Here is a 27,010-nt window from a genome sequence, read left to right as displayed (position 1 = left end):
TTATGGAATATCTTCCTCTATCTTTTCACTTTCAGCCCATGTGTATCCTTTGATGTAATGTGAGTCTTTTATAGACAGCGTGCAATTGAGTTCTGATCTCCAAATCCATTCTATCAATCTGTATCTTTTCATTGAAAACACTTAATCTATTTATATTTAAAATAATTACTAAAAAGGAAAAACTGACTATTTTGTTATTTATTTTCTGTCTTTTAGTTGTTGTGTCCCTCATTTCCTCCATTACTGCCTTCCTTGGTATTTAGTTTATTTTTTTTGCAGTCACATGTTTTGATTACTTTTTCATTTCCCTTTGTGTATATTCTATAGATATTTTCTTTGTGGTTACCCAGGGTATTTCACATAGCATTCTAAAATTTTAACAAAATTAATACCAACTTGACTTCAATTACATGCAAAAAAACTACTCTTTGCAACCACACCACATTTTATGTTATTGGTGCCACAAATTATATCTTTATACACCATTTTCCCATTAACATATATTTATATAGTATTTATTTCTATGTTTTGTCTAAATCTAATAGAAGAATAAGAAGTGTAGTTACAAACCTAATAATTATTGTAATACTGGAGTTTATATTTATCCATATATTTGCCTTTACTGGAAACTTTTACATTTTCATTGGTTTCAAGTTACTGTGTTGTGTTCTTCTATTTCAATTTGAAGGACTTCCTTAGCATTTCTTGTAAGATAGATCTAGTGGCAAGGAACTACTTCAGCCTTTGTTTACTTGGAATGTTTTAATTTCTTCCTTATTTTTGAAGGACAGTGTAGCTAGATACAATATTCTCAGTTTACAATTTTTTTCTCCTTTCAATTGTTTAAATATATTGTCCCATTATCTATAAGGTTTCTACTGAGAAATCTGCTAATTTATCAAGGATAATGTGTCTTGATATGGGTCTCTTTGGGCTTATGATACATATAGTTCATTAAGCTATTTGTATTTTTTATACACTTTCCTAAAATTAGGGATGTTTTAGGCCATTATTTGCTCAAGTAATCCATTATTCATTTCTCTTTCTCTTCTCCTTCTGGGTGTTTAATAATATGTATATTAGTCAACTTAATGATGCCCCACTAATGCCTCAGGCTTAGACTCTGTTAATTTTTTTTATTCTTCTTTTTCTTCTTGTTTCACAGATTTGACACTTGCAAATAATCAAGCTGATTATTTCAGGTGATTTCACTTGTCATATTTTCTGGTTTCAGAATTCCTCTTTGGCTCTTTTTTATAATTTCTGTCCTCCTTGATATTTTAATTTGTTCATATATTGTTTTCCCAAATTTTTTTTTAGTTTTTTGTTCATGTTTTCTTTTAGCTCTTTGAGCATAGTTATAACAGTATTTTAAAGTCTTTGTATAATTAGTCTGATATCTGTGTTTCTTTGGAAATGGTTTCTGGAGTTTTATTTTGTGCCTTTGGGCCATATTTGTCTGTTTCTTTGTTTACCTTGTATTTTTGTTGTTGAAAACTGGGCATTTGGAAAAACAGCTATCTCTCCATCTTTGCAGATTGGCTCTATGCAGGGGAAGATCTTCACTAATTAGCCCAAGAAGAAAGCTCAAAGTCTTCTCAGGATTTTTTCAGGCATACCTCTTCCCAAGATCCATGGGTGTGCTATATTCTGATTCTCTCATATACATGGCTGCTCTTAAATGTCTTAATTTCCATAGGATTTTTACCTTTGCTGCTTCTTATGACCCTAGCTATTCTATGGTATTCTTCAATCACTAATCTCTGGTCCTAGGCATCTTTGGGTCTATAGTATCCTTGCAATGTTCTTGAGATATTTCCACAGCCTCCTATGGCTTTCTGTACTTTGAAATCCAACCTGTGCCACTTTTGGCTATCTGAGCTCTGGGTTGGGTAATGCAGAGGGCATTCCCTCAGGAAGTCTCCAGACAAATTAAAACATTGCATATTTGGTCTGCTCTGTTCTCTACGTTTGTCCAAGTGAACTAGTGACTGGGACACTGCTTACTCCAAACTGTACCATGCCACTATGAGTGGGGAGTAGAACAAGGGTGAATAAAAATATCATAAAAATTTTGTAGCAATTTGAATGTGGCTTTCTCTTGATAAGAAAATCATTTGGTTGCTGTTCAACATCTTTTACTGATTTCCAGAGCTCCTATGAAGCTATTTTAGTGAGTTTCTAATTGCTTATTTAATATTCCTCTAAGAGAATAAAAACCTGAAGTTTCCTAGTCGGTCATTTTGCTGAATTCACTCACTGTGCAGTTTTCATTAAGAAATAAGAAGAAGGAAAAGAAAATAGCTTCTCCTTGAACAAATCTAAGATATACATACAGAAGGCATTACTTAATGAAAAATGGCTGAGAAGAGTATCTTGGAATGGTGAAGCTCAAGTGTTTGATAATCACTATGAAGTGATTACATAGGGAAACAGAAGTGTCTACTGCCAGAAGCTAAATATGGAATAAATTATTTCACAAATACACATTTATGGAAGTCCTTAGTGAATCTGGAGGATATAAATTAAATCAGGAGAACTGGCACAAGTATACATATTAATCAAGCATAATTGGAGCTTAGGACTGGGTCCTGATACAGCTCCATTTATAGCAGCAGCAGCAGCAAATTCTCAATTCATATCCCTGGTATAATATATCAGAAATCTGGGGAAAGGCTTCAGCACTCCATGTTTTAACCAGCCCTCCAGGTAACTCTGATGGATACTCAAGATTGATTTGGGCAAACTTATAACAATATTTCTGGACCCTTCTCTCCACTTCCAGCTACATGCTATCATCATAAATACCAGCCATATATATATATATATGTATATATATATATATACATATATATATATATCTGTGCCTTACAGAATTTTTAAGTATTTTTAATGAAGCGACCAGTGACCTGATAGCCCGAGTGTGTGTGGATGCAGGTGTACACATATAGATAGCACATGGGCCTTGCTGGAATTACTCCCCTTCATATGAGAAAGCTATACTAAAAAAAAATGCAATTTCCCTCAGACACACATCTGAAGGACTGCTAGTCCTGCGTGAAAATCATGTACTTGGAGCTTATTTTTGTGGGTCCTTTGCTAATAGAGCTGTTTTTCCTGGTTTACTGCATGCCCTTTCTGAGTCCTTCATTCCTAGGCTTGGGGATCAGCTGCTTTGAAATTAACAGCACTGCACAGGAAAAGTCTGGGTCTCTGAAACACTCCATGCGTGGTGGGGCCAGTCCTGCTGCTATTAACTCTGGAAAGTTCTTCAACAACATAAGGACTCTACTGTAGGCATGACCTGGGGCTGACCTGAGACAGTGGTTTTCCATACCTGATATTGTTTTCATCAATATATAAAACTGTGAAGCACACACCGAGGGATTAAAAATACACACTATATTAAGAAAACCTGGTAATTAGAAATCTAAATTCACTGAAAAAATTATCTGTGGGGTGTATACATTTCCAAAGACTCATTTTCATCATAAAATGACTTATTACAGGATTCTATGAAGTAGAAAGCTTCTTTGCAATGCTATGCAACAGTTAAAAGAAACAATGTGAATTAGACACACATGGACGTGCCCATGGGTCTTACAAACATAGCACTGAGTGAAAAAATAAAGAAAAACATTTTAACAAAATGTCATTTCATAAACCAATGTATTCAAACAGAGAAAATGCAATAACAAATGCCAGTGTCTTGGAGTATTATGTGTATAATCATTATGTGAACCAGCAATCCCACTTATGGCTGTTTATTCCAAAGTCAGGAAAACTTATGTTCACACAAAATCCTGTATTTGAACATCTGTAGTGAACATCTGCAGTTGCCAGAACCTAGAGACAATCTAAATATCCTTCAAAGAGTGAACGGATAGACAAACTGTGGTATGTCTACACAATGCGATACTACTCAGCAACAAAAATGAGGTCTCTCAAAGACATTCTGCTGAGTGGAAAAATTTCTAATCTCAAAATGTTACACACTATGATTCTATTTATATTACATTTTTAAAGCATCAAAGTGTAGTGACAGGGAACAGATCAGTGTGGTCAGGGTTAGTGCTTGTGGTAGGGGTAACTATAAGTGGGTGACACAAGGGACTTCATTTGGGATTATCTGTATTGTGATGTCATGACAGCTGTTTGAATTCACACGTGGATTCTTATAGTACTATGGTATTATATAGTACTATACCCCAAAACAAGAAAAGTAGGATGCTTATAAAAACTTGTAAAACTGAGGTAAGATCTATAGCTTAAATAATGGTATTATACCAATGTCAATGTCAATATCCTGGTTTTGATAATGGTGCTATGGTTATGTAAAATATTACCATCAGAAAAAGCTGCCTCACATGAGATCTATGATGTACTGTTTTTTCAAATTCTATATGAGTCTAATACCATTTCTAAATAAAAAGTTTTTTTTAAGAAAAAATAACCAACTAAAATAAAGAATATTAAACATGCTTTAATGGTTGCCTGTTGGGTGGAGGGAATGTAGATTAGAGGGTGAAGAAGAAAGATGTCCCCAAATATATCTGAATTCTCGATTTATAAGTTTGGCAGGTATACTACACTTCCCTGTTACTAGACTATGAACACTATGAGGCAGAAACTTGCAAGGGTGGTTTGTTTGTTTGTTTTGGTGCATATCTTTTCTGAATACTCACTTTAAACAGTATGCTTTATTTTTAGGCCTGAATCATTTGTGTGCTGCAGTTACATCATGGTCAGGCCTGACCCAATTGTAGATGTGACTGCCATCAATACATTCAGGAGTTCAGTGGGAAATTGCAGATGGGGAGCCAATTTGGGCTCATCACTGAGAAGAGCCTTAATGTCCCATGCCACCAAAATTTGCCTTTTATCAGAAGGGAAATTACAGTCCCTAAAAATGTCAGCCTGAAGATGTCTAGAATCCAAGCTGGACTCCAGAGAATGACCATTAATCAAATCATGTTCTTTCGCCCCAATTTTTGCCTTTTCCTCATCCTTCTATTCCATCTTTAGAAGCCCTACATGGAATTTAACATTTCTTTATGATATTTTATGAATTAAGGCCATGTTTCTCAATTAGTAATTGCAGTCCTTAAACGTGTAATGAAGGCTACTTAGAAATGCATCAGTCTGTATTTACTTACTCCTGTTGCCAGCTTATGCCTAGGAAGAGTGGAAACATTTAGAGGGCATATCATATTAAAGATTGAAGTGAAGGAAAGACAGATGCCAAGGAAAGGGAAAGAAGGAAGAGGAGAGAGGACTTGAGAGAGAACTTGCATGCAGTCTTTAGGGTAATGGTTGTGTACACAGGTGCTTCACTGAGCTGGTGGATATGAAGGGGGCGGCTGTGAAACAGTCTGAAATGTCCCTGAAACACCTTGGATGCAGGTTTTCTAACAGAAGACCCTTCATTAGCTTTTCTCGGCTCTGACTCCCATGGCCCTTCTGAGAGAAGGACAAGCAGTTTTCTTACTCTTGATGGGAAAGGCAGGACATTGTCCTTATTGTGTTAGAAGCAAGTCGTACACGTGACGTGGGTCTGCCCTGCTGCCACACTGGATCCCAAGTGCCTTCCTTTGCTATGAGCAGCAGGACTCCGGTGCCATCTCTTGCCTCAGCTGCCTGGAAACAAAAATCGGTGGCAGAAATAGGCTGATTTGGCACGTCCTGTGTGGTAAACTTAATTGAGCAATAAGCAAAAAGTGTAAAAATTTTTCAGGCTTTGTGAAAAGGGAAAATCACAGGGATATGAGAGAGAGAGCTGCTCTTAAAAATAAAAAAGGGATTTGTTTTAAAAAATGCTAATTGCTTTCCCAAATTTTGTTTTAAAATTTGCATCTCTAATTTAGGCAACTGTTGTTTTCCTACTTCCCCCTCCCACACAATCTTGGTAAGAAAATAAAGTTCTAGATGTACTTATGGTAAACAACTTAGCCTGGGGCCCCCAGAAGCCTAGCCTATGATAGTAAATAGTGGGCATGTGGTTTATCTGGGGTGGTGGTCCCAGAAAGTAGGAGTGGGAGCCCAGAAAAGAGGGATAGCCAACCCAGGGTATGTTGGCCAGCGGGTAGCCACTGTGGGCAATTGGGGCTGGACACATGAAGAGGAGGAAGAAGGGAACATTTGTCCAGTTATTCCTCATTGACCAGGATTTCCCATGGCATAAGACACTGGTGCATTTCCACATTGTTTCTGAGAAGTCTTGCTACAAAAAGAAGGAGCAAAGACTGCAGCTCAGCGAAATGCTGTCAGGTTACACCTAGGCAAAGCCAGTGACCTTGGCAGTGGCTAGAATGCAGCTAGACCAGGAGGCTGGGCCCCATACAGCGAAGGGAGCCCAAGCAGACTCAGTCACCAGCACCAGAAGTCTGGGATTCCTCAGTCAGGTTAAGCCATAGGGTTTGAGGTTTAGAGTTTTTGAATTTACATAGACTACTAAAAATTGCTCATGAAAAATCATAATTGATTAATTAGGTTCCAGACAAAGTTAAGATTCTTTGGACAATTAAGATTTCTACAGATAAAAGTGAGCAATAAATAAATCGAACTGTTTCATGCAATTGTTGACCAGCAGACAGCTTAGTGCTAGGGTTCCTGGAAACCAGCAATTAAACGGCTGTTCCGAACCACACAGTGCATCAGTTTCAATTTCATATTAAGGGAATTAGATGGTTCTGACCCAAATAAAATCATAATATAAGGAGACCAGGTGGTGATTTAGGCATGAGTAACTGACAATTTTCCTGGACTAAAACTCCAAGGTTGTTTGATAACCTAAGATGCTGCAACCATGGCTGTGGCTGTGTCTTGGGGGCACGAACTTTGGAGGCTGACACAAACGGTGTCTATGGTCAGTGCCACTGCTCACAAGCGTGTTGACTGTGGTATGAGAGCTAACCCTCCTGCGGTGTGGGTTCCTCGTGGGCTAAAGGGAGTAGATAGCACCACCTTCATGAAGCTCGTGGGAGGGCTAAGAGAACACACGCAAAGCATTTGACCAGTACTCACGTATTTTAGGCAGAAAGTTGTTATTACCTCTGTTTACCTGACCAGCTGTGCTCATCCTGGAAAGCTCGGTGGCAGAAGCAGACCTAGAAACTGCTCTCACAGACAGTCTGTCCTGCCTCTCCGGCAGCTTCTCAGCCACCATTCAAATCCAAGTCGGGAGCTTGAGTCTGGGTGGCGTCGTGCCTTCTTTTTCTTTAGTGTCAGCAAGTTTAATTTTAATATTAAGCCTTGGTGAAACAGAAGGATGGAGGAAGTCTTTTGTTATCAATGCTGTGTGCTAAAAATTATGCACTAAACAGTAAATTAAGAAAAGCTATTCTATAAATTTCAATTAATCTTACTTTGGTTTTAATATTTAATATATCATCTTGAATCACATTGCTACAAACTACAGTAGAAGTTTAGAAAAATGATAAAGAAGTATTGGATTTTTACTATTATGAATTTTCCTCCTCTAAAAAAAGGATGAAATCAGTTAGATTTTCATCTATGATCTAAGAAACAAAATCAAGTCCCGTGGACCGCTGATACTGCCAAGCTGATTCCAAAGCACATCATACACTTTCAGTTCACAAATGACCAGAATGGTTCAAATTCTATCCTGAAAGAATTTTACACACACATTGCTGTTCTCTCTTGATTTACTTTGTGATTTTACAGAATACTAGTTAGAGGCAGTGGTTAATAATAAAAGATGATATGGCTCAAGATCAGGATCTGTAGAACAGAATGCTCCAAGACAAGGACAAAACCAGGTTTAGAATCCTTTATTTGAATGGAGGCACAATTAGCTGGAAGCTGACAACGGACAGAGATGCATTTTCAGCAGAGGCTGTGTGTTGCATGGTGCTGGTGTTCGTTTTCTTGTTTGTTTGTTTGTTTGTTTTTTAACAGAGTCTCATTTGGTCACCCTGGAACAGCACCATGGCGTCATCACAGCACACAGCAAATTCAAACCCTTGGGCCCAAGTGATGCTTTTGCCTCAGCCTCCCTAGTAGCTGAGACCACAGGCACCAGCCACAACACCTAACTATCTTTTCTATTTTTAGTAGAGACAGGATCTCACTCTGGCTCAGGCTGGTCTCAATCTCTGTGCTCAGGCAGTCCACCTGCCCCAGCCTCCCAGAGTGCACGGGTTATAGGCATGAGCCACCATGTCCAGCCAGTGTTTATTCTTGACGTGTGTGTGTGTGTGTGTGTGTATGTGTGTGTGTGTGAGTTTGAACCTCATCATTCAGCTTTAGGTTTATGTTAATGAATCTATGTTTAAATGATGAGTTGAATTGGCCCAAAGGAGAGAGAAAGTCAGTACCACAGAGTCCCCAGGTAGAGGAGTTTGTAGTCTAGTGAGAGAGTAAAGAGTACGTAGCACATGAAGCAAATTCAAGCAAAAACCTACTGCATGGGCAACTGCTCATCATGTGACTGATGCCACAAAGTGGTACCAGCTCAAAGGCCATCTCAGAACCCTTCCCAACACAGCTGCCAGCAATGGAGCAGACCGAGCTGGTGCCATAAAACCTATTTTTCATTCATGAATTAGGAATAATTGGGTGTCAAGGCTTCTGTGCTGTGTGATTGAATCCCAGAGGGTCCGAATCACTGCGGTATGGACAGATGGCAGTCAGGGAGAGCGTGAGCTCAGCCTGAAGGAAGGCACCTGTGTGGGGAGTGGCATGCGTGGCCAGGGTGGTGCAGTCTTGCAGGTCACGTACGCATCCTGGGGTGTGCAGCAAGATAACCCAGGAAGCTGGACCTGATAAGAGACGGTCTGGAGATTCAGCAGCAGAATCCAGGCACAGTGGGGACCATTTTGGTTTTCTGAGTATGGCACTGAAGTGATGTCAGTGGTATTTTTGGAGGATTTACATCCAGAGGAAGAAAGCTCTGTGGTGTGTCTAAGATGAGGTTTGAGTGAAGAGTTTTGTTTAAAAGTAGTCCCAGGAAGCACTGGTCAGGGGAAGGGATTCAGGGACGGGACGGCAGACAGAAGAGCGTGTATGGACAGCAGGTCACCACTGTGGGCAGCAGGGCCCCTGCCCCCTGGGGCTCTCTACGAGGTAATAGGCAACGCACTGGGGCAGAGCATCTCCTGACCGGTGCAGCTGGGGCACTGATCCTCCCACTCATTACGGGCAGAGGGCTGCCCCCAAGGCTTGGCCTCTGCAGTCCTTCTAGGCTGCCTGGCTAATGGGCTGAGACAAAACCCTCAGCGCACTCTAGCTGAGTGCCAAGAGGCTGTGAACCAGGCGTCAGCATCTCAGCTGGCCCTTGCCCTGGGTTCTCTGTGTTTTCTTTCATCCATCTCCAGTTAAAGCGCAGCTTGACCATTTCTAGTTACTCTACAATAAAGAATTTTCTGAAGGTAGCCATGCCATTTCACCAGCATAGCTACTGATAAGAAGTGAACAAAATGGCATGGGTTTAGACATTGTGGAAACCTTGTCATCAAATTAATTTCAAACCATACTATCCAATTCCTTCTAAGAGTTTGAAAAAGCCCTAGTGCCTCTACTGTGGACAACAGGCCCTCTTTCCCCACTCCTGGCCTTGGGAAAAGAGGGCCTCCTGAGCGTTCCCACATCCTCCAGAGAGCTGGATGCTCTGCCCTGGGCCCACCTGGGGTGTTTAGGCAAGTGCCTTTGAAATAAACCTCTCCCCCCACCCCACCAAGCATTACACTCACTCCTAAGAAGGATGTACAGGAAGCTTGTTAAAACTGGCACTTTAATAATCCAGGAAGAAGGGTAGGAAGTATTGGGGTGCTTGCCAATTGAGATATATAGTTATGGAAATTCACTGGAGAGATGAAATCTGGGCCAAATCCAAAGGAGGAAGAGGAAGCAAGTCCCCCTCCCCTAAAATCTGAGGAGGAACATGGCAAGCAGTGAGGACAGGAGGCCCGAGGCCCCGGCTGAGGCAGGGGCCAGTCTGTTCCAGAAGCACCAGGTAGACATGTGCGGCCGGGCAGAGAGAGTCAGGGGCAGCAGTGGGGATGGAGCAGATGAAAAACGGGGGGTTCCTGCCACACTGGGCTCGCCAAGCCCTGTGCAAGAGGGGAAGATATTTGAGGGTTTGCAAAGGTGAGGGACGTGGTCAGGCAACAGGCGTGGTGCTGAGAATGAGGGGCGCTCGCAGAGAATCAGAGGGGCCCCTGCCCCAGCCCAGGCCTCGGGCCTCTTCACTGCCTGCCTTGTTCCTCCTCAGATTTTAGGGGAGGCCGACTTGCTTCCTCTTCCTCCTTGGATTTGACCCAGATTTCATCTCTCCAGTGAATTTCCTTAACTATATACCTAAATTGGCAAGCACCCCAGTATTCCCTACCCCCTTGGCCCCCTTATTTCATCGTTGGAACTCAGCATGAGCTGGCATCCTCTACCCCCTCGGTGTTTACTGGTGTACTGCCTCTCGTCCGCATTACAATGTAAGCTTATTTCATTTGCTGATGTGTTCCCAGAGGCAAGAGGAGTTTTGATCCCCAAATAGGTGCTCAATAAATGTTGGTCGAATGAAGGAATAAATGAACGAGTGGAATGAGTAAGTTATTTTAATCAAATGAGACTTTCCTTTTGGAGACACTGAACTTTTATTTGTAGGCATAATTCCTAGGGGGAAATCTGTATAGTAACTCGTGTGAAAGGTGCCACAGAAGCATTGACTGAAGCGTCCCCAAGGGCTCGCTTCGGCAGCACATATACTAAAACTGAAGCGTCCCCAGAGGGCCTCTGAGTGCCGCTAAGTGATTTGGGTAGAAGGTCCCTCTCCCTGCTGTGGTGACGCATGGATTTCAAGAGAGCATTTGTCATATTCTTAGATCCAGCTGTGGCAAGGTGATTTTCCCTGGGGTACTGAAAACAATTGAGAACACAGATCGTTGAACAGATAAGAAAATGATTATGTTGGGATGATGGAGGAAAGTTTCCCCCTTTCCCAGGATCCTGCCCGCCTTGGCAAGGGCAGGCTGCCCGCAGGCAGCTCGCGCCTCCTCCAGCTGAATCTGCGGCCACCTCCAGGCTTTGGCCGGTGCAGCCTCTCAGCGGGGCACTCTCCAAAATTAGGTACCCAGGGTAAAACTGTGATAAACTGTAGATTAAATCAGCCAGTGTATGCTTGGGAGCAAGCAAACATTTACTGTTCTCCTAGACGCTTGCCGCACAGGGTCCAAATCACCGGCGCTGTGGAAAGCCTGCCGGGCAGGTGCGGAGCCAGGGAGGGGCGCGGCGGGCAAGAGGGACCCCGGTTCCCCTGCGTGGAAACATTCCTGACTGCAGGTTCTTTTGTTCCCCATTTTCCAGAGTACTGTTTCATGTTTTCAAATTCTGCCAAGATTCTAAAGAGATAACTTCAATTTCTTCTTCCTCTAGAACGGATGACCGGATAATGAAGGAATAATGAAATTATAATAAGACAATAATATGAACAGCAATAAACTGTCTTTATTTTATTTTATTTTATTTCAGGTTAATGTAAGGGTACAAACAACCAAGGCACAATTTTTTAATTTGTTAGGTAGAATTTCTCTTGTAGTTATGTCGTATAAACTGTCTTAATTTAAAAGAAGACAACATGGACTCGGCACCCGTAGTACAGTGATTACGGCTCCGGCTACATACACAGAGGCTGGCTAAGCAACAATGACAACTGCCACAGAAAATGGCCGGCGTTTTTCTGAAACAGAAAAATAGCTGGGCACCTGTAGTCCCACCTACTCGGGAGGCTGAGGCAAGAGAATCACTTAAGCCCAAGAGTTTGAGGTTGCTGTGAGCTGTGATGCCACAGTACTCTACAGAGGGTGACAAAGTGAGACTCTATCTCAAAAAAAAAAAAAAAGATTGCATTAGGACCTAACAGCCTAGCTCAAAGCAGTCAAACAAGATGGGGGTGCTTGCTGAGTGGTGTGGCCACAGTTGCTGTAAGTGTTCAAAGCTCTTGGAAATCTGATGCTTTCTGGTGAAATTAATCTCTGCAATGTACATGGGACATTTTAGACAGGATCTAGGGCCCCAGGAATACAGAACTCCCTGAGTTGTTTAGCCCCTCCTATCCTTCCACATCCCCACTTGGCCACCCAGAGGATGTGGTGGGTCAGACACCCCAGGCCTATGGATTTTTCAGTTATCTTTTAAAACTATAGATGTCCATAAGTTTGCTAAAATCAAGCATTAAAAAGCTGCAAGGCAGTATCTGGACTTTTAAAAAGCATGAAAAAATTCTATACAAATACATACACACTTGGCACGTCTTATTTGTCATAAAATCAATTGAGCAGGGAATAGGATGAAGGTTCTGATTCTATCACAATCATTCCCACTATTCCACCAGTTAACAAGAACACATACTCTGTGAACACTGTCTTTTTTTTAACATGGTTAACAATTCTGCCAATAGCATTTTCATCATTTAAAGGCTTGTATCACAGTCACTGCATCAATATCATGTCAAATAGTAGTCACTTCTGTATGTGCTCCAAGCCACGTTCCCCATTTTAATACACATTTTACTATTAAAATACTTATATGTACATATATAAGAGCTCTATAGAAAAGAATGCTTTAAAGAGCAATGTCTTGTTTCTTCTGAGGCTAAGATCTTCAGCTGCTTTGAAGTGTTAGGAGAGTGTGCAAAGAACCTTCCTGCCAAGTTCAGTGACTTGCTCTCCTGTGTTAGCCAGACTTAGCACGAGGCCTGCGAGGCCCTGGCCATACTACCCACTTCAGGGAGAGGAAAAACTCTCGAGGTTTGATGACCTGTCAGAACTACTTATGTAGTAAATATATATGACAGGTACATATAAAAATCAAACAAAATTAAAATAACCATATCTCTTTAAATAAGATAAATCTGATTTTCACAGAATAAAAATGAAATCAACAAAAGACCTTTGTCCAAATAAAAGATGCCAATTCAGCATGATTTTACTTTGTATAAGCTTACAGTGCTGTATACCATGATGTGTAGACACTAGAATACTGTTCCTCTTTGAGGACCCAAATTAATTCTAATTATTTTTTGTCTGAGCAAGAGATAGAAGAATCAAAATACAGTTTGTGGGTCCAGGATATGCTCATTAGTTGGAGAGGCAGAATGGCCTGTGGGGGCAGAGAGATGAATTACAGTGTGTTAAAGAGGGGAAAGGTGGCCATGTTCAAGAATTTCTTGGAAGATCCTGAGGACATTCTCCTGTCTTGCTTTTCCTATTGTGAATATCTGTGCTGTGAGCATGAGAAGGACCCTGAAAATACACTCATTGTTTTCAAACAGGTTTTGTGGTGCACCCAGGGTGCTGTGACAATGACATTGAGAAGTGGGTGGTGTGAAGGAGCGGCTCTGGAGTTTGGGCTGACAGCCCACTCTACTGCCCCCTAATGCTTGTGTCAAGTGGAAGGTCATCTGATTTATTCTTTCCCCCTCAAAAGACATATGGTTTCTTCCTTTGTGTGGGAAGAGAATCTAATCTTAAAGCAATAGCCACTAGAAGAATTTTCTACCATAGACATATAGGCCAGAATTTTAAGTCCTTGTAATTATTATTCAGCATAGAATGGAGATAATAGAAGCCTGATATTCTGGCATGAAAACAAGGTGGTACTGCAGATGCCTTTGTTGCTTAATAAACCAAATAAAGAACTTCTAAAGATGACAGGTCATACAATTTTGTTACTTAGTACCTACAGTTGAGGTTTCATGTATATCCGTGTGTGTGTGTGTGTGTATGTGTAGTGTAAAGTTTTGTAGCCATACAACAGAAATCACTTGTTGAAATCACTGTTTATTAATGTTATTTCAAGCTCTTCTGCACAGATTTTACTCTGTATTTTTCAGACAGTAAATACAACAGCTGCTCACACCTACATTGTTTAATGTGCCACAGATAGCAAAAGAAATTCAGTATTAGAATACATAGGCATTTTGTCCTCATACTTACTAATTCTTTCTTATTCAGCCATAGATATATTAACAGTTAATATAAAACCTGGTCAAATATTTTTTAAAAACAGAAGTGTCTATCATACGTAAGGGCAATCTGAAGTGTGGCTTATACACATCCCATTTCCCCACAAGTAATATAAAGGTCATCTTTGTGGTACTTGACATACAAAATGTTTGAGAGGCCGCCCCTCTGCAAGCTCATCATATTGGGTTTCAGTCTGAAGTTAGTAACATGGGAGGCTATGACTCAAGTCCTGGTTGCTTTTGTACTTGGAAAATGTTGATGAAAAGGAGCTGAGAATTAAAATGAAATTTCAGTCTTCAGAATCTCCCTGGTCTTGATTTGTGCTTGTGCTGAGAAGGGGCTGGGTTACCTGCCAGCATGTGTGTGCCTGGCACAGTGGGGAGGTATGTAAGTGGGTTTGCAAACCGTCTTCAAAAATGCTGAAGAAATTACAAAACCAAGATGTTGTTGAGATGATGTTGATAAAGTCAGTGCAGAATTCCTGGTGACCTTTCGTGATGTAAGGAAAACTGTATCTTCCCTTTGAATGCTCCTCAAGGCAATAAATAATAAGAATGACCCTCTGAGAAAATGAATCGGTCATAAGGTGAGGAAGGCAAATGACTGTGAATGTGCTTATCTCTGAAAGAAGGCAGAGCACATTGACATTTCAAAGAGGGTTTTTATTGGGAACATCTCCCATTAGCGCTAATGAGAGCTGTGCATTTAATCAATCCTCTATTCTCTCATGCTCAGGGTGTATTTCATCCTTGATGGCAGAGCTTTAAAACTTTTTTCTTCCTTAAATTATATTCTTTGGAAGTTATGTTAAATTTTTAACTGTAAACAGGGCTTTCTGTGACTCCTCCCTGCCAGCTTTATAAAAAGAATAGTAGCTTTCATTACTGTGAGCTTCCTGGGCCACTCATGCCCTCTGCAGAGGTACTTTCTTTAGCCAGCATAGAAAAGCAGAATTCTAAGAAGTAAAATTTCAGTAAGCCCCTCACCTTCACCCTACCCAGATCCCACTGTAGGTTTCTTAACACCCAAGAAGTGAGTCTATAAATTATCTTGTTTTTCATTAGGGTAGGACCATCTTTGTCACCCTCTCTGGAAGATCAATCAAAAACCAGATCCTGACCCACAGATGAATCTAAACCAATGCAATGAAACACTGCCCAGAATGAAAGTCCTAAAGTAAATGATGAGAACTGAAGACACAAAATCACCCTCAGTGATTAGGATTTAAAAAACGAGTATTATCGATGCACCCAGAACATCAGTAACTGTGGGTCACAGCAACCTTTCTGGTGTGAGTGAGACTCATGCACAAGGCACCTCCTCACAGCAGCCTCTGAGAGAGGGTAGGCACCCTGCCTCTACCTGGGGAAGCTCTGGCTCCGCAGCTACACAGCTATAAAGAGTCAGAGGTGAGGAATTCTTTTCCAGTGAGAGAAAATTAGCACAGTTGCCAAGGAGACAAGATTGCTTGGCCTTTGTCTTCAAGTATATAAAGGGTCATTTTCCAGGAACTGGCCATCAGCCATCCTCCTGCCTCCAGTTTCAGAGTAATTGTGGTTTTAATGCAATAGGAAGGCCCTGAATGGCCTGGGTGGATAGATGGATGACAGATGACAGACAGAGACAGGAGACATACAGATGGAGCTAGTGATACAGCAATGAAAGAGACATACAGATAGATCATATGGATGGATAGATAGACAGATACATAGACAGATAGATTAGATGGATAGATAGATACATAGACAGATAGATCATATGGATGGATGGATGGATAGATAGATAGATAGATAGATACATAGATACATAGATAGATACATAGATATATAGACAGATAGATTAGATGGATAGATAGATAGATACATAGACAGATAGATCATATTGATATATAGATAGATACATACATACATACATACATAGATACATAGACAGATAGATTAGATGGATAGATAGATAGATACATAGACAGATAGATCATATGGATGGATAGATAGATAGATACATAGATACATAGATAGATAGATTAGATGGATAGATTAGATGGAGAGATAGATAGATACATAGACAGATAAATTAGATGGATAGATAAATAGATACATAGACAGATACATCATATGGATGGATGGATGGATAGATAGATAGATAGATAGATTAGATGTATGGATGGATAGATAGAGAGATAGATAGACAGATAGATAGATACTATGTTTCTCCAAAAATAAGACCTACCCCAAAAATAAGCCCTAGCAAGATTTCTATGCATTTGTTAAATATAAGCCCTCCCTGATAATAAAACCTAGTGATGGGCGTGGCTATCCAGCATATCTGCAGAGCCGCGCCATGCATTTTGGGGAGGAGAGAGGGAAGACGTCCCCTGAAAATAAGCCCTAGTGTGTCTTCTTTAGAAAAAATAAATATAAGACAGTGTCCTATTTTCAGGAAAACACGGTAGATAGATAGAATGATTGTCCATAGACTTTGAGTTTTCCAAGATAAGCAGCTTTCACAAATCCTTGAGTCTCAAGATGACTTGGGTTTCAGGAAACTCAGATGAAAAACCAAAGATTAGGATATCATTCATACTCTCTATTTTATTTCTGAAAAAGAAAAAAAGCCAACTTTTTTTTTTTTTTTTTTTTTTTTTTTTTTGCAGTTTTTGGCCAGGGCTGGGTTTGAACCCACCCCCTCTGGTATATGGGGCCGGCACCCTACTCCTTTGAGCCACAGGTGCCGCCCAAAAGCCAACTTATTTTTAATGACATCTAACATTTACTATTAGGTAATTTATGTTTATCATTTCATTTTTAACTACTTTCTTCCTCATCTTTTTTTTTGTTAACCAAAATAGATACCTAAGGTTTAGAAAATACAAGTAATTTCCCAGAACCTCAGAATCAACAGAACCAAGATTGTCCAGAACTAAGTTCTTAACCTCTGTATGTATTATTTCTCGGCAAGAAAAGCATGAAGAAGACAGAAAAAATATAGAATGTGGTGAATTCCAGACAACTACAGAAGGACAGGTGTCATGAAGGACTGTGAGACTTGGCTTGGGAATATCTGAGATCTTGGTCTAGCTGCCATTTCTCAGCTATCCAACCTCCAACAATGGATTCCTAAAGTCCTCCCAGCCTCTACATCTCATAACCCCAGGCTGTCACATCACAGTACAAGATAGGAGGTAGGAATTCATCAATGTGCCCAAACTTGAGGATCAAAGCCTTAAAAATGAACATATTAAAACTGAAAATGACCTACAGGCAAATCACAAATTAATAAATCTAAGTGGCCAATAGACATCAACAAATGTTAGATCTCAGTAGGTCCAGAAGAATCACCAGTTGAGCATATGCTATTTTTTCTTTAATGACAAGACATAGGTGATTAAGAAAATGAGTGTGCTCATACGCAGCAATTGGTACATTCTCTCTAGAGAGCAGTTTTACAATGTATATCAAAAGCATTAAAACTGGCTGTGCCTGTGGCTCAAAGGAGTAGGGCGCCAGCCCCATATGCCGGAGGTGGTAGGTTCAAATCCAGCCCCAGCCAAAAACTGCAAAAAAAAAAAAAAAAGAAAAGCATTAAAACTATGAAGGCTATTTCAGCACTGTGGCTATATGAAAGTTCATCGTGGTGTCATTTACAAACTTCAAAAGTAATAGCAACCTATAATCCCACCATTCAGAAAGCACCACTTTCATATTTTGGTTTTGAACCTCCTAAACTTTATTCATACATATAAACACACACACATACACTCAGATACATATATTTAAAATTATTAATGGGATACAATGTCTGTGCTATTTTAACCTGTGCTTTGCCTTAACAATGTGCAATGAGGAATAAACTACAATTTGTTTAATACCCTATCGTTGATCAGTTGGCTTCTAACTATTTTTTACATAATAGGTAATACTATGCTGTATATCCTTGTATCATTGCTACTGTACATTTTTTATGGTTTTTTTATTCCTGAAAAACAAAAACCAACTTATGTTTAATGACCCCTGAAATTTACTGACTCCCTACTAGGTAATCTCTGTATAGCATTTCATCTTATTTTTAATTACTTCATCATCTTTTTTTTTTTTAGACATGGATAAGGATTAGATAAGTAGTTCCCAGAGCCCGAGAAGTGACAGACAATTGGGTGAATTATCTGTGTGCTTCCTGCCTACGGTTGTTCTCAAAGGGCAAGAGCTGCGGCAGGACGCCAGCCTGACAATATCCAGGGCCACCTGCCCCTGCATCCTCATGGCAGGACTTTCAGGCTGGTAGATGGAGGCTTATTCTTTTCAGGAATGTTTTCTGTTTCATTCTTTGTAAACCGGACTCCTTAAGGAGATGCTATCTTGTACAGAGATGTTTCTTTATAAGCAAAGATTCAGGCATTTTAAAACTCCCCATTCAGAAGGAAATTCTGACATGATCTATAATATGAATGAACCTTGAGGACATTAGGCTAAGTGAAATAAGCCAGTCATGAACAGACAGATGTTATGTAATTCCACTTCCATAAGGTACCCAGAATAGTCAAACACAGAGGACAGAAAGTAGAATGGTGGTTGCCAGGGGCTGGAGAAAGAAGGGCCTGGATAGATCACTGGTGGGGAAGCGGAGTTTCAGTTCTTCCAGGTGGAAGGACTTGTGGTGACCGTTGTACAACAGTGTAATGCACTTACTGCTGAACTGTGCACTTACGATGATTAAGATGGTAAACTTTGGCCAGGTGAGATGGCTCGTGCCATTACTCCCAGCACTCTGGGAGGCCAAAATGAGTGGACTCCCTGAGCTCAGGAGTTTGAGACCAGCCTGAGCAAGAGCGAGACCCCATCTCTACTGAAAAACAGAAAAAAACTAGCCTATGTTGTGGCAGACACTGGTAGTCCCAACTACTCATGAGGCTGAGGTAAGAGTATCGCTTGAGCTCAAGAGTTTGATGTTGCTGTGAGGTATGATGCCACACACTCTACCCAGGGTGACAGAATGAGACTCTGTCTCCAAAAAAGAAAAGAAGATGGTAAATTTTGCTGTGAGTATTTTGCCACCCTTAAAACAAAATACCTCCCTGCCCAGGACTTGCAAATAGCTTTTCTTGCCATGCTTGGTTTATAGGTGTGTGGCCTCTATTATTATAAGGCTTGATTTTATGACTCATTATATGAAACTCCATGAAGCCTAATACTTGTGGTGTTAATATATGGGAAGAAACCTGTCACCAGGATCACATAGACTTTGAGCTCAAGTTGCTATAAAAACAAGTGTCTCGTTATACCAGAAGAGTTCGAGTCCCTGTGGCCACACAGCTGGGAGCAGATTTGGACCTTTTTAGCCTGGTCCAAGAGCTAGGAGTGTGCAGAACCTCTTCCCCAGGTGAAAAACCAGAACAAAATAGTTCGGGGAGGGGGGCATTTGTGGGAGTTCTGCTGACATTGCTAATGCCAAGGGGGCCCTGGATTTAAAACTTCTCTGATGACTCCAAGGAAGTTGAACATGTCTTCAGTAATTTGTTCACTCAGCATACAAATGTTCCCTGTGCTCTTTACAATACGTCTAACTCTGACACCTTCCCATGTCAGTACTACTGGCTTCCTCATCAAAGCTGGTGTCTGTACTCGGCCCCTACTTTTTCTCCTCTGGCCCTGCTGTTCTCTGTTTACCAAGCAATAAGCACTGTTGCTAAAATCCCAGTCAGGCTCCCTTCTCTTCTGTTTAAAACTCTAGTGACTTCCCGTTTCCCTTGGAGGAAAAAAAATATATAAAGGTGCAACTACTGAATGTGTTCACTGTACACTCATGGAATGCATAAGAGGACGTGTTAATGGAGGGCCTCTCACTCATCAGCAACTGAGCTAGATGGGTCTTTGTAGGGATACAGAGACAAATCACATTCTTTGTCTCTGGGAGTTTATATTCGGGACATGAGATGAACTCACAGATGAATAAAAACAAAAATAATGCTGTTTTTCCCTGGTGAAAGTCTGAACAAAGATAGTGTGAGCATAATCAAAGGAACAGCCAGTTCTAACTGGGTGGTGAGAGAGTGAGGGAAAGGTGACATAAGTCATGATACCACAGGCACTCCAGGGTGACGCAGGATGCAGAGACAGAACCACCGGGGCAAAGGCAGCGAGGTGTGGCCTCAACACCAAGGAGCAGGGAGTGCTTCAACCTTGCAGGAACGTGGGATGTGGGGCAGGGGATGTAAGTCAACAATGAGATTAGAAAGGGCAAACTAAAAGCCTTAAATGCCTTAACTTGTGCTATTTGAGTTCACTGTTTATCTTCTAGGCAATGGGAGGGTCACAGCAGTTTTTTAGATGGTAGAAATTGGATTTCATTTATGTTACAGACAGATCCTTCTTGAAATGGAAAGAATTCATTAAAGGGTTCAGAATCAATAAATAATAATAATAAGTAAATAAATAAATGGTAATAATGGATGCTGAGTCCTTCACTTTTATTATATTAAATTCTCAGATCTGCCTATGTGATTAGTACTATAATTTGCCCTCTTTAGAGGTAGAAGTATTAAGGCAGAGAGATGTTAAGACCAAGGTTGTACTGCTGGCAGATAACAGAACAGAAACAGAAACCAAGAGAATCAGATTTCAGAAAAGAGAAGGAAAAAGAAACATATTAAAGAGATAAAAAGTTCTAGAGCATAGCCTGTTATCACATATGAATCCTAAGGTCCTAAAATGCCCCCAGGCTTCCCTTAGAAGATGAGATGAACAGCAGTCTGGATTCCTGGTAAGGAGGAAGGGACAGATTAAAAGGAAACCTGACAAGGTGGTGTGAATGTTTGTTTTCACATCCTTGTGGGAAATCTGGAAAGCAGATGGACACATAGGTTTAGATCTCAAGTGAGGGTTGGACTGCGAGATGCAGACCTGAACGTCCTTAAGCAGGGGAGGGGAAGTAACAAAGTGAATGAGATCATCAACAGGAAAGTACTAGGCGGTGAGGTGTGTGCTCCCCAAGAGGCCCTGAAGTCTAACCCTTCATCCTTATTTTGCAACTAGCATAGGGTCTTTGCAGATGGCCAAGATAAGATGAGATCAGTGGTGACTGCTACTCCAACATGACTCAGTGGTTATGTAAAGGAGACGTTCAAGTGCAAAAACAGGCAGGCAGGCAGGAAGAAGTCCATGTGAAGAGGAAGGCAGAGATGGAAGGCAAGCCAAGGAATGCCGAAGATTGCCAGCAAACACCAGAAACTGCAGGAGGGAGGCCCAGGGTTGGGTCTGTCTGGAGGTGGATGTTCCCCCGGCCCCCTGAGGGCCAGGCTGGGGTATAGTGGCGAGCCCAGGGCCCTCCAGCATTAAGAATGAGCTCCTGTACAGTCAGGCCGATGACAGAGTGATCACAGACACCAAGCAATTGTATACAGTTTATCACGTAAAAGAAAGAATAGAAGTAAAAAAAAAAAAGAAGCTACACAAAGTGCAAATTTAGTAGAGAGAGAGAGAAAGGGTCAGTCTCCAGGAGTGGAGAGACCCAGAGTCTGAGCACAGGCTGCCTGTTAGAAGCTTAGGAGTTTATCCCACCTTTCTTCAGGCAGGACTGGTTGTTGTCTCTGCCTTTGGAGTGATTGACAGGTTGGAGTTGTATATCACAGGTCTAATTAGATGGCAATGAGCTCTCAGTGAGTTACAGGTCACTAGGAACTTTTACTATCTATGCTCCCACTAGGGAACATTTCCCAGCTTCAATTTGGTTCTTACTTACAATTCAGTTCCACTCTGCACCCTCAGCCCCTTCCTTGCCACCTGTTTATTCTCCATTGGACATAACAACAGAACAGAGTCTTCCTCACAGGTTTCAAAAAGAACCAACCCTGCTGATTCCTTGATCTCAGACTTCCTGCCTTCAGATCTGGGCAATAATAATTATCTACTATTTAGCCCACAGTTTAAGGAACCTTAAGCCTGGGAAACAAACACACAGGTGAAGCGGAGGGTGGAGTGCTGAGGGACCACCGGGGATGAGTGCCCGGAGAGTGTGTGTTTAGAAGTGAGTTTGCCAGTCAAAGAAGCAGGAAAGGCCATTTAGAGCTACTCCAAGAAAGTCTGCAGATGGGCATCTCTTATTCCTTGTGTAAGAAAGGAAACCCCAGTAGATGCACTCACCTCATCACAAGTGGCTGCCGAGGCATGGGCAGGGAGCTCGGAGAGCTGCTCTTGGCATCTCTGTCCACCGCACCGTCCCCACCTTCACCGCAGAGTTGGCACAGAGCAGCCAAAGGCCCAGGGGATGATTAAATCCATTGTGTGCTTTAAAATGTTAGTGTCCTTCAAATACCATAGCAGTGTCAACACGGTTGCTTAATCTACAAAATTATCCCATTACAATAGGTAGAACAACTAAGTTGGAAAAGTGAAGAATCACGGACAATATCTGAAATTATGGGGGTTGAAATATCCTTACAATTAGTGTGGACAAAGTAGCAACAGCTTCTAAAAGCCATGTGATGTCAACAACCATGCAGGGAAAAATAGAGGGAAGACCTTGAGAGCAGAAACCCTCCCAATTCCCACCAGGGTCTCACAGGGAGGGGCAGTAGACCAAGCTCAGAGGGAGGGAGAGACTGGGAGGGTGTCCCAGTGAGTCCCAGGGGTCTACAGTGCAGCCATTGGCACAGTCTGGGCCTTTTAATCTCATTAACCAACAAACCGGAGCCCCTACCATGACAAAGATCCACATCTGCCAGGAATAGATTCCAAACTAAGCATGGCAGCAACAACCACAAAACAGGAAAAAGTAGGTCTAACTAAAAGGGAAGGGGACCAGGAACAGAAGCAGATGATATCAGACAGTAACAAGTGTGTTTTTTTCACTTCATGAAAAACAGAAGAATGTGCTCTCAAACTGTGAAGGCAGCCCAGCTGTCCTGGCCCACTCATCCTGCCTAAAAGTCCATGAAAACTAAATTAACTTTTGAAACTCAGCAGCAAGAGAAGGATCGAATTATTACAAGGAAAAGAGAATAAGAAAACTAATGATATTACTATAGACCATGAAAGCATACAGAAAAACACATGCACAAAACAGATAACAACCACAAGCAAATATTTCAAAACAAACTGAAATAGTTAAAATTATAAAATCGATAAAAGACAATGTAAATGAAAATTAGAAAAAAAATGGGAAAAGAAGTGAGTGAATAAAAGAAATATTTAACAGGCAGAATGGTAGAACTCAGTATAGAATTGTAATTAAAAGAAAAATCAGGTCAGAAATAAAAACTAGTTAGGAGATAAATAAAAGACTTTAAAAAGTAAAAAAATATATCAAAAAGAAATTTGAGGGTTGGGTATTGTGGCTCACACCTATAATCCTGGTACTTTGGAAGGCTGAGACAGGAGGATCTACTTGAAGCCAGGTGTTCAAGATCAGCCTGGGTAACACAGTATCACCCCATCTCTACAAAGAAAAAAAAAAAACACAGAAAAATTAGTTGCATATGGTGGCTCATGGCTGTAGTCTCAGCTATTAGAGAGATAGGAGGATGGCTTGAGCTCAAGAGTGTGAGGCTACAATGAGCTGTGATGATGCCTCTACACTTTAGCCCAGACAGCAGAGTGGGAACCTGTCTCAAAAATAAATAAATTTGAAAGGAGAAGGATTCAAAGAAGTTGATGGAGACAGAAGGTAAGGAAAATACAACATATGTAATAAATGAATCCTTGATGAAAAACAAAGCAATAGATTAGAAAAAAATACTAAACATTGTCATTGAAGAAACTTAAAACTACATTTTGAAACTTGATGCTACGAAGTAAAGAAGCAGACCACATCCCTAAAAAATATGAGGCAGGACAGCCAGTATCAAGAGGCATTCTAGTAAAACTATAGCTCTCTGAAAAGAAACAAAATATTCTTTGGGCATCCAGGCAAAATGATCAAGAAGCTTGTAAGAGAAAGAATATAAGATTTCTATCATACTTTTCTATGACAGCACTTTATGCCTTTAACAATGAAGTGACAGATTTAAAATGCTCAAATAAATAAATTGAAGATCTTGGATCTTGCATGGAATAGACAATATTCTACATCCTTCTAACCTGACCTTTCAGTGAAAAGGTTGCCCAGGCTCTCCTGCTGTTACGCATCCGTACTGTATCCCTGCCGTCCTTACTCTTGGCATCTAAAATCTTTCACTGGATAAATGCAGTTAAGTCACAGACTTTCAACGTGTGCCACAACCTCCAACTACAAACTACAACTTGATGGTCTGCATAACTCGAGGAACATTATCCCCACCAAGTGCAAGACTGGTAACTACGTGTGCTACAGATACATAAGAACTCAGGGAATATCATCCCTTTCTTGAGGGATCTACTAGTAAGCAAGCTTCAGACAACCAAAAAGTGCAGAGACAGTGACTAGGGGGCTAATAAATAACTGGTCAGAAGGACAATGGGCTCTGATGGCAACACTGTCACCACATGGTAACATCATAAAAGAGAAGAACGAATCACCATTTGCCTCCCACTGAAAACACACATCACCCACCCTAAGTCATCAAACTTGCATCTGGTCAAAATCGTAACGCTAACTACCCCTTTGCAGAAAACAAAGGATGGCTATCTTAACCACACAAGGCAGACGCAACCATTAAAATCAAGACACTATGCAGGAAATAAAAAAAAGAAATTGAAGGGGAACCCACAGTGTAAAAGACACTTAAGATATATATTAAATAAGCATCATGTGTGGACCCTGTTTGAATTGCATTTCAAACTGTTAAAAAATTACACCTGTCAGGAAAATATGAACATTGAGTATTTGGTAACATGAGAGATTATTGTAATTATTGGTGAATGTGATAGTGGCATTGGCTTTAAAGTTATTTTTAATAAAATATTTACTGATGAAATAATGTAATCCCTGGATCTGCTTCAGAATAATCTGGTGGCAGGGAGTAAGCAGAGGAATAAATGAAAATGACTGGCAACATATCAGTGAGTACAGCTGACCCTTAAGCGACATGAGCTTGAACTTCCTGAGTCCATGTATAGGTATCAGATTAAAATCAGCCTCTTCCCTGCCCAAGACAACAAGACCAAACCCTCCTTCTCTTCCTTCTCCTCCTCAGTCTGCTCAACATGAAGGCAAGGGTGAAGAACTTATGATGATAGTAAATAGACAGGATTTTCTCTTACTTAGGAGCTTCATAACATTTTCCTTTCTATACCTTCCTTATTGCCAGTGCCAGGTGTCATCACTGAGGCTCCAGTCAGCACTAGGCTATTGGTAGGTAGGTATCTATGGAGTCAAAGCGATACACCGATTTTCAGCTGCACAGGGGATCGGCGCCCCTTACTACTGCGCTACTAGACTCAATCTGGCCAAGGGTAGAATGGAGTCATTACTCTCTTCTCTTTTTCTGTATGTCTGAAATTTTCAGTAACAAATTGGGTAAAGGACACAACTAAAACTGGACTTCAATCTTACAAAAGCAACTTATGTAACCTTATCATATGTACCCTCATATTTCCCTGAAATAAAAGAAGAAGAGGGAAGAGTATCTTTTCTGCAACATAGTGTCAAATGCTTTTGGAAAATATCAGATGTGTTCCCCATTTGTAAAAATAGGGGAAAAAATTTAAAATAATTACTGAAACTATTTTAAAAAGTGATTTTTTTTTAAGACGCAGGCAGGTTTACAAGTACATATATGTCACAACTTCACACTTGGCATGGTGTTTGGGAGAAGTCCGCCTCAGAAGTGCTGCTGGGCATGGGGAGGAACTGACAGAAAAGGATGTTTGTAGGTTCTTAAAGTGACCAGTCCCTTCTCCATCTGAGTTTCCGTCATGCTCGCCTTACCTTTCTTCATACTGTAATTCAACAGAGTGCCTTTGATGAAGACCAAAGTCAGGGACTTCTCGGAGTGAGCGTCTGAGCACAAGAGCGCTTACACAGTCCACTCTGGCCTTTCAGCCACAAGCCACCAAGATTCTTCCTCGGGCTGCCTGCATAGGGCGGCTTGCAGAAAAGAAAAACAGCCCTGAAGTTTGAATCATAAATGATTGCTCATCTCTTTCTTCTTCTCCATGTTTTCCTTCCAGATATTTCCACACAATCTACCTAGGCATTCGAAGCCGACAGAGCGGGGAGAGCGACAGGTGGCGGTTCCACTGGAGGATGGTGTACGAGTGCGCGGACGTGAGCATGCTGCACCTGCTGGCCACCTTCCTGGAGAGTGCCCCGCAGCTGGTGCTGCAGCTGTGCATCATCGTGCAGACGCACAGGCTGCAGGCCCTGCAAGGTAAGGCGCAGCGGGCTGGCTTCAGGCATGGGGAAGCTTGACTGGCTATTTGTGCTACAATCCAAGGAGCTGTCCAAACGCCCTGGGGTCACACAGGCCTGTTATGTGTCTGCTGTTTCACATGTGATGTGTGAGTGATGTGTTTGTTCTTGATCATACCTCGTTTTAGCAGGAAAAAAAATCTTTGTGATTTTATAGTCAATGTGGAAATAAAGTAAATCGTCTGGGGCTTTCTGGTTTTTATGATAAAGCAATTCCCACTGGCTACCAAGAGAACAGTCGCTATCTCTCTGATATTGGCACCCTAATATGTATGTACATATACACACACATGTGTAAAGCATGTTATATATATGTATATGGGCTTCTATACATAATAGAACCTCCATCGTTGACCACCACCTCATTTTCATAAACCAGACATGCGCCCCATGTACTTACCAGCACAGTAGGCCTACTTCCTTACGTTGACCACCTCCAAATATAAACCAGTTTGTCACAGTCCCTTGGGTGGGCAACTTACAGAGGTTCTACTGTATGTGTGCGTGAATGTATATGTGTACACACACACGCTTGTAGAGGTGTGTATGTGCATGTGTGAGGGTAATGCCAACTACTTCCTTTCAACATTAAAAAATGGAGAGAAAGAGAGACATTAAAAAGAAATGGCAGGAGTTACCTTATATTTATAGTATTTAAAAAGAAGAAGGTCATATGGGAAAAATGTTATCGATATTTAACAATATGTATT

The 27,010-nt window shown here is 41.1% G+C and overlaps 1 protein-coding gene across 1 annotated transcript in view; it reads left to right on the top strand.

The window, feature by feature from the left end:
* The window catches only part of XKR4 (XK related 4), a 414,876-nt gene that overhangs the window by 226,659 nt on the left and 161,207 nt on the right, over positions 1-27,010 (top strand). The window contains exon 2 of the mRNA XM_003793685.3: positions 26,060-26,259. Within this exon, the coding sequence (XP_003793733.1) occupies positions 26,060-26,259 (200 nt within the window). The remainder of the gene's footprint in view (positions 1-26,059; positions 26,260-27,010) is intronic.

The sequence above is a fragment of the Otolemur garnettii genome, unplaced genomic scaffold, assembly GCF_000181295.1.
Source record: "Otolemur garnettii isolate 467f Iridium unplaced genomic scaffold, OtoGar3 scaffold00071, whole genome shotgun sequence".
Taxonomy (NCBI): Eukaryota; Metazoa; Chordata; class Mammalia; order Primates; family Galagidae; genus Otolemur; species Otolemur garnettii.
This window is presented reverse-complemented; position numbering and strand designations above follow the sequence as displayed.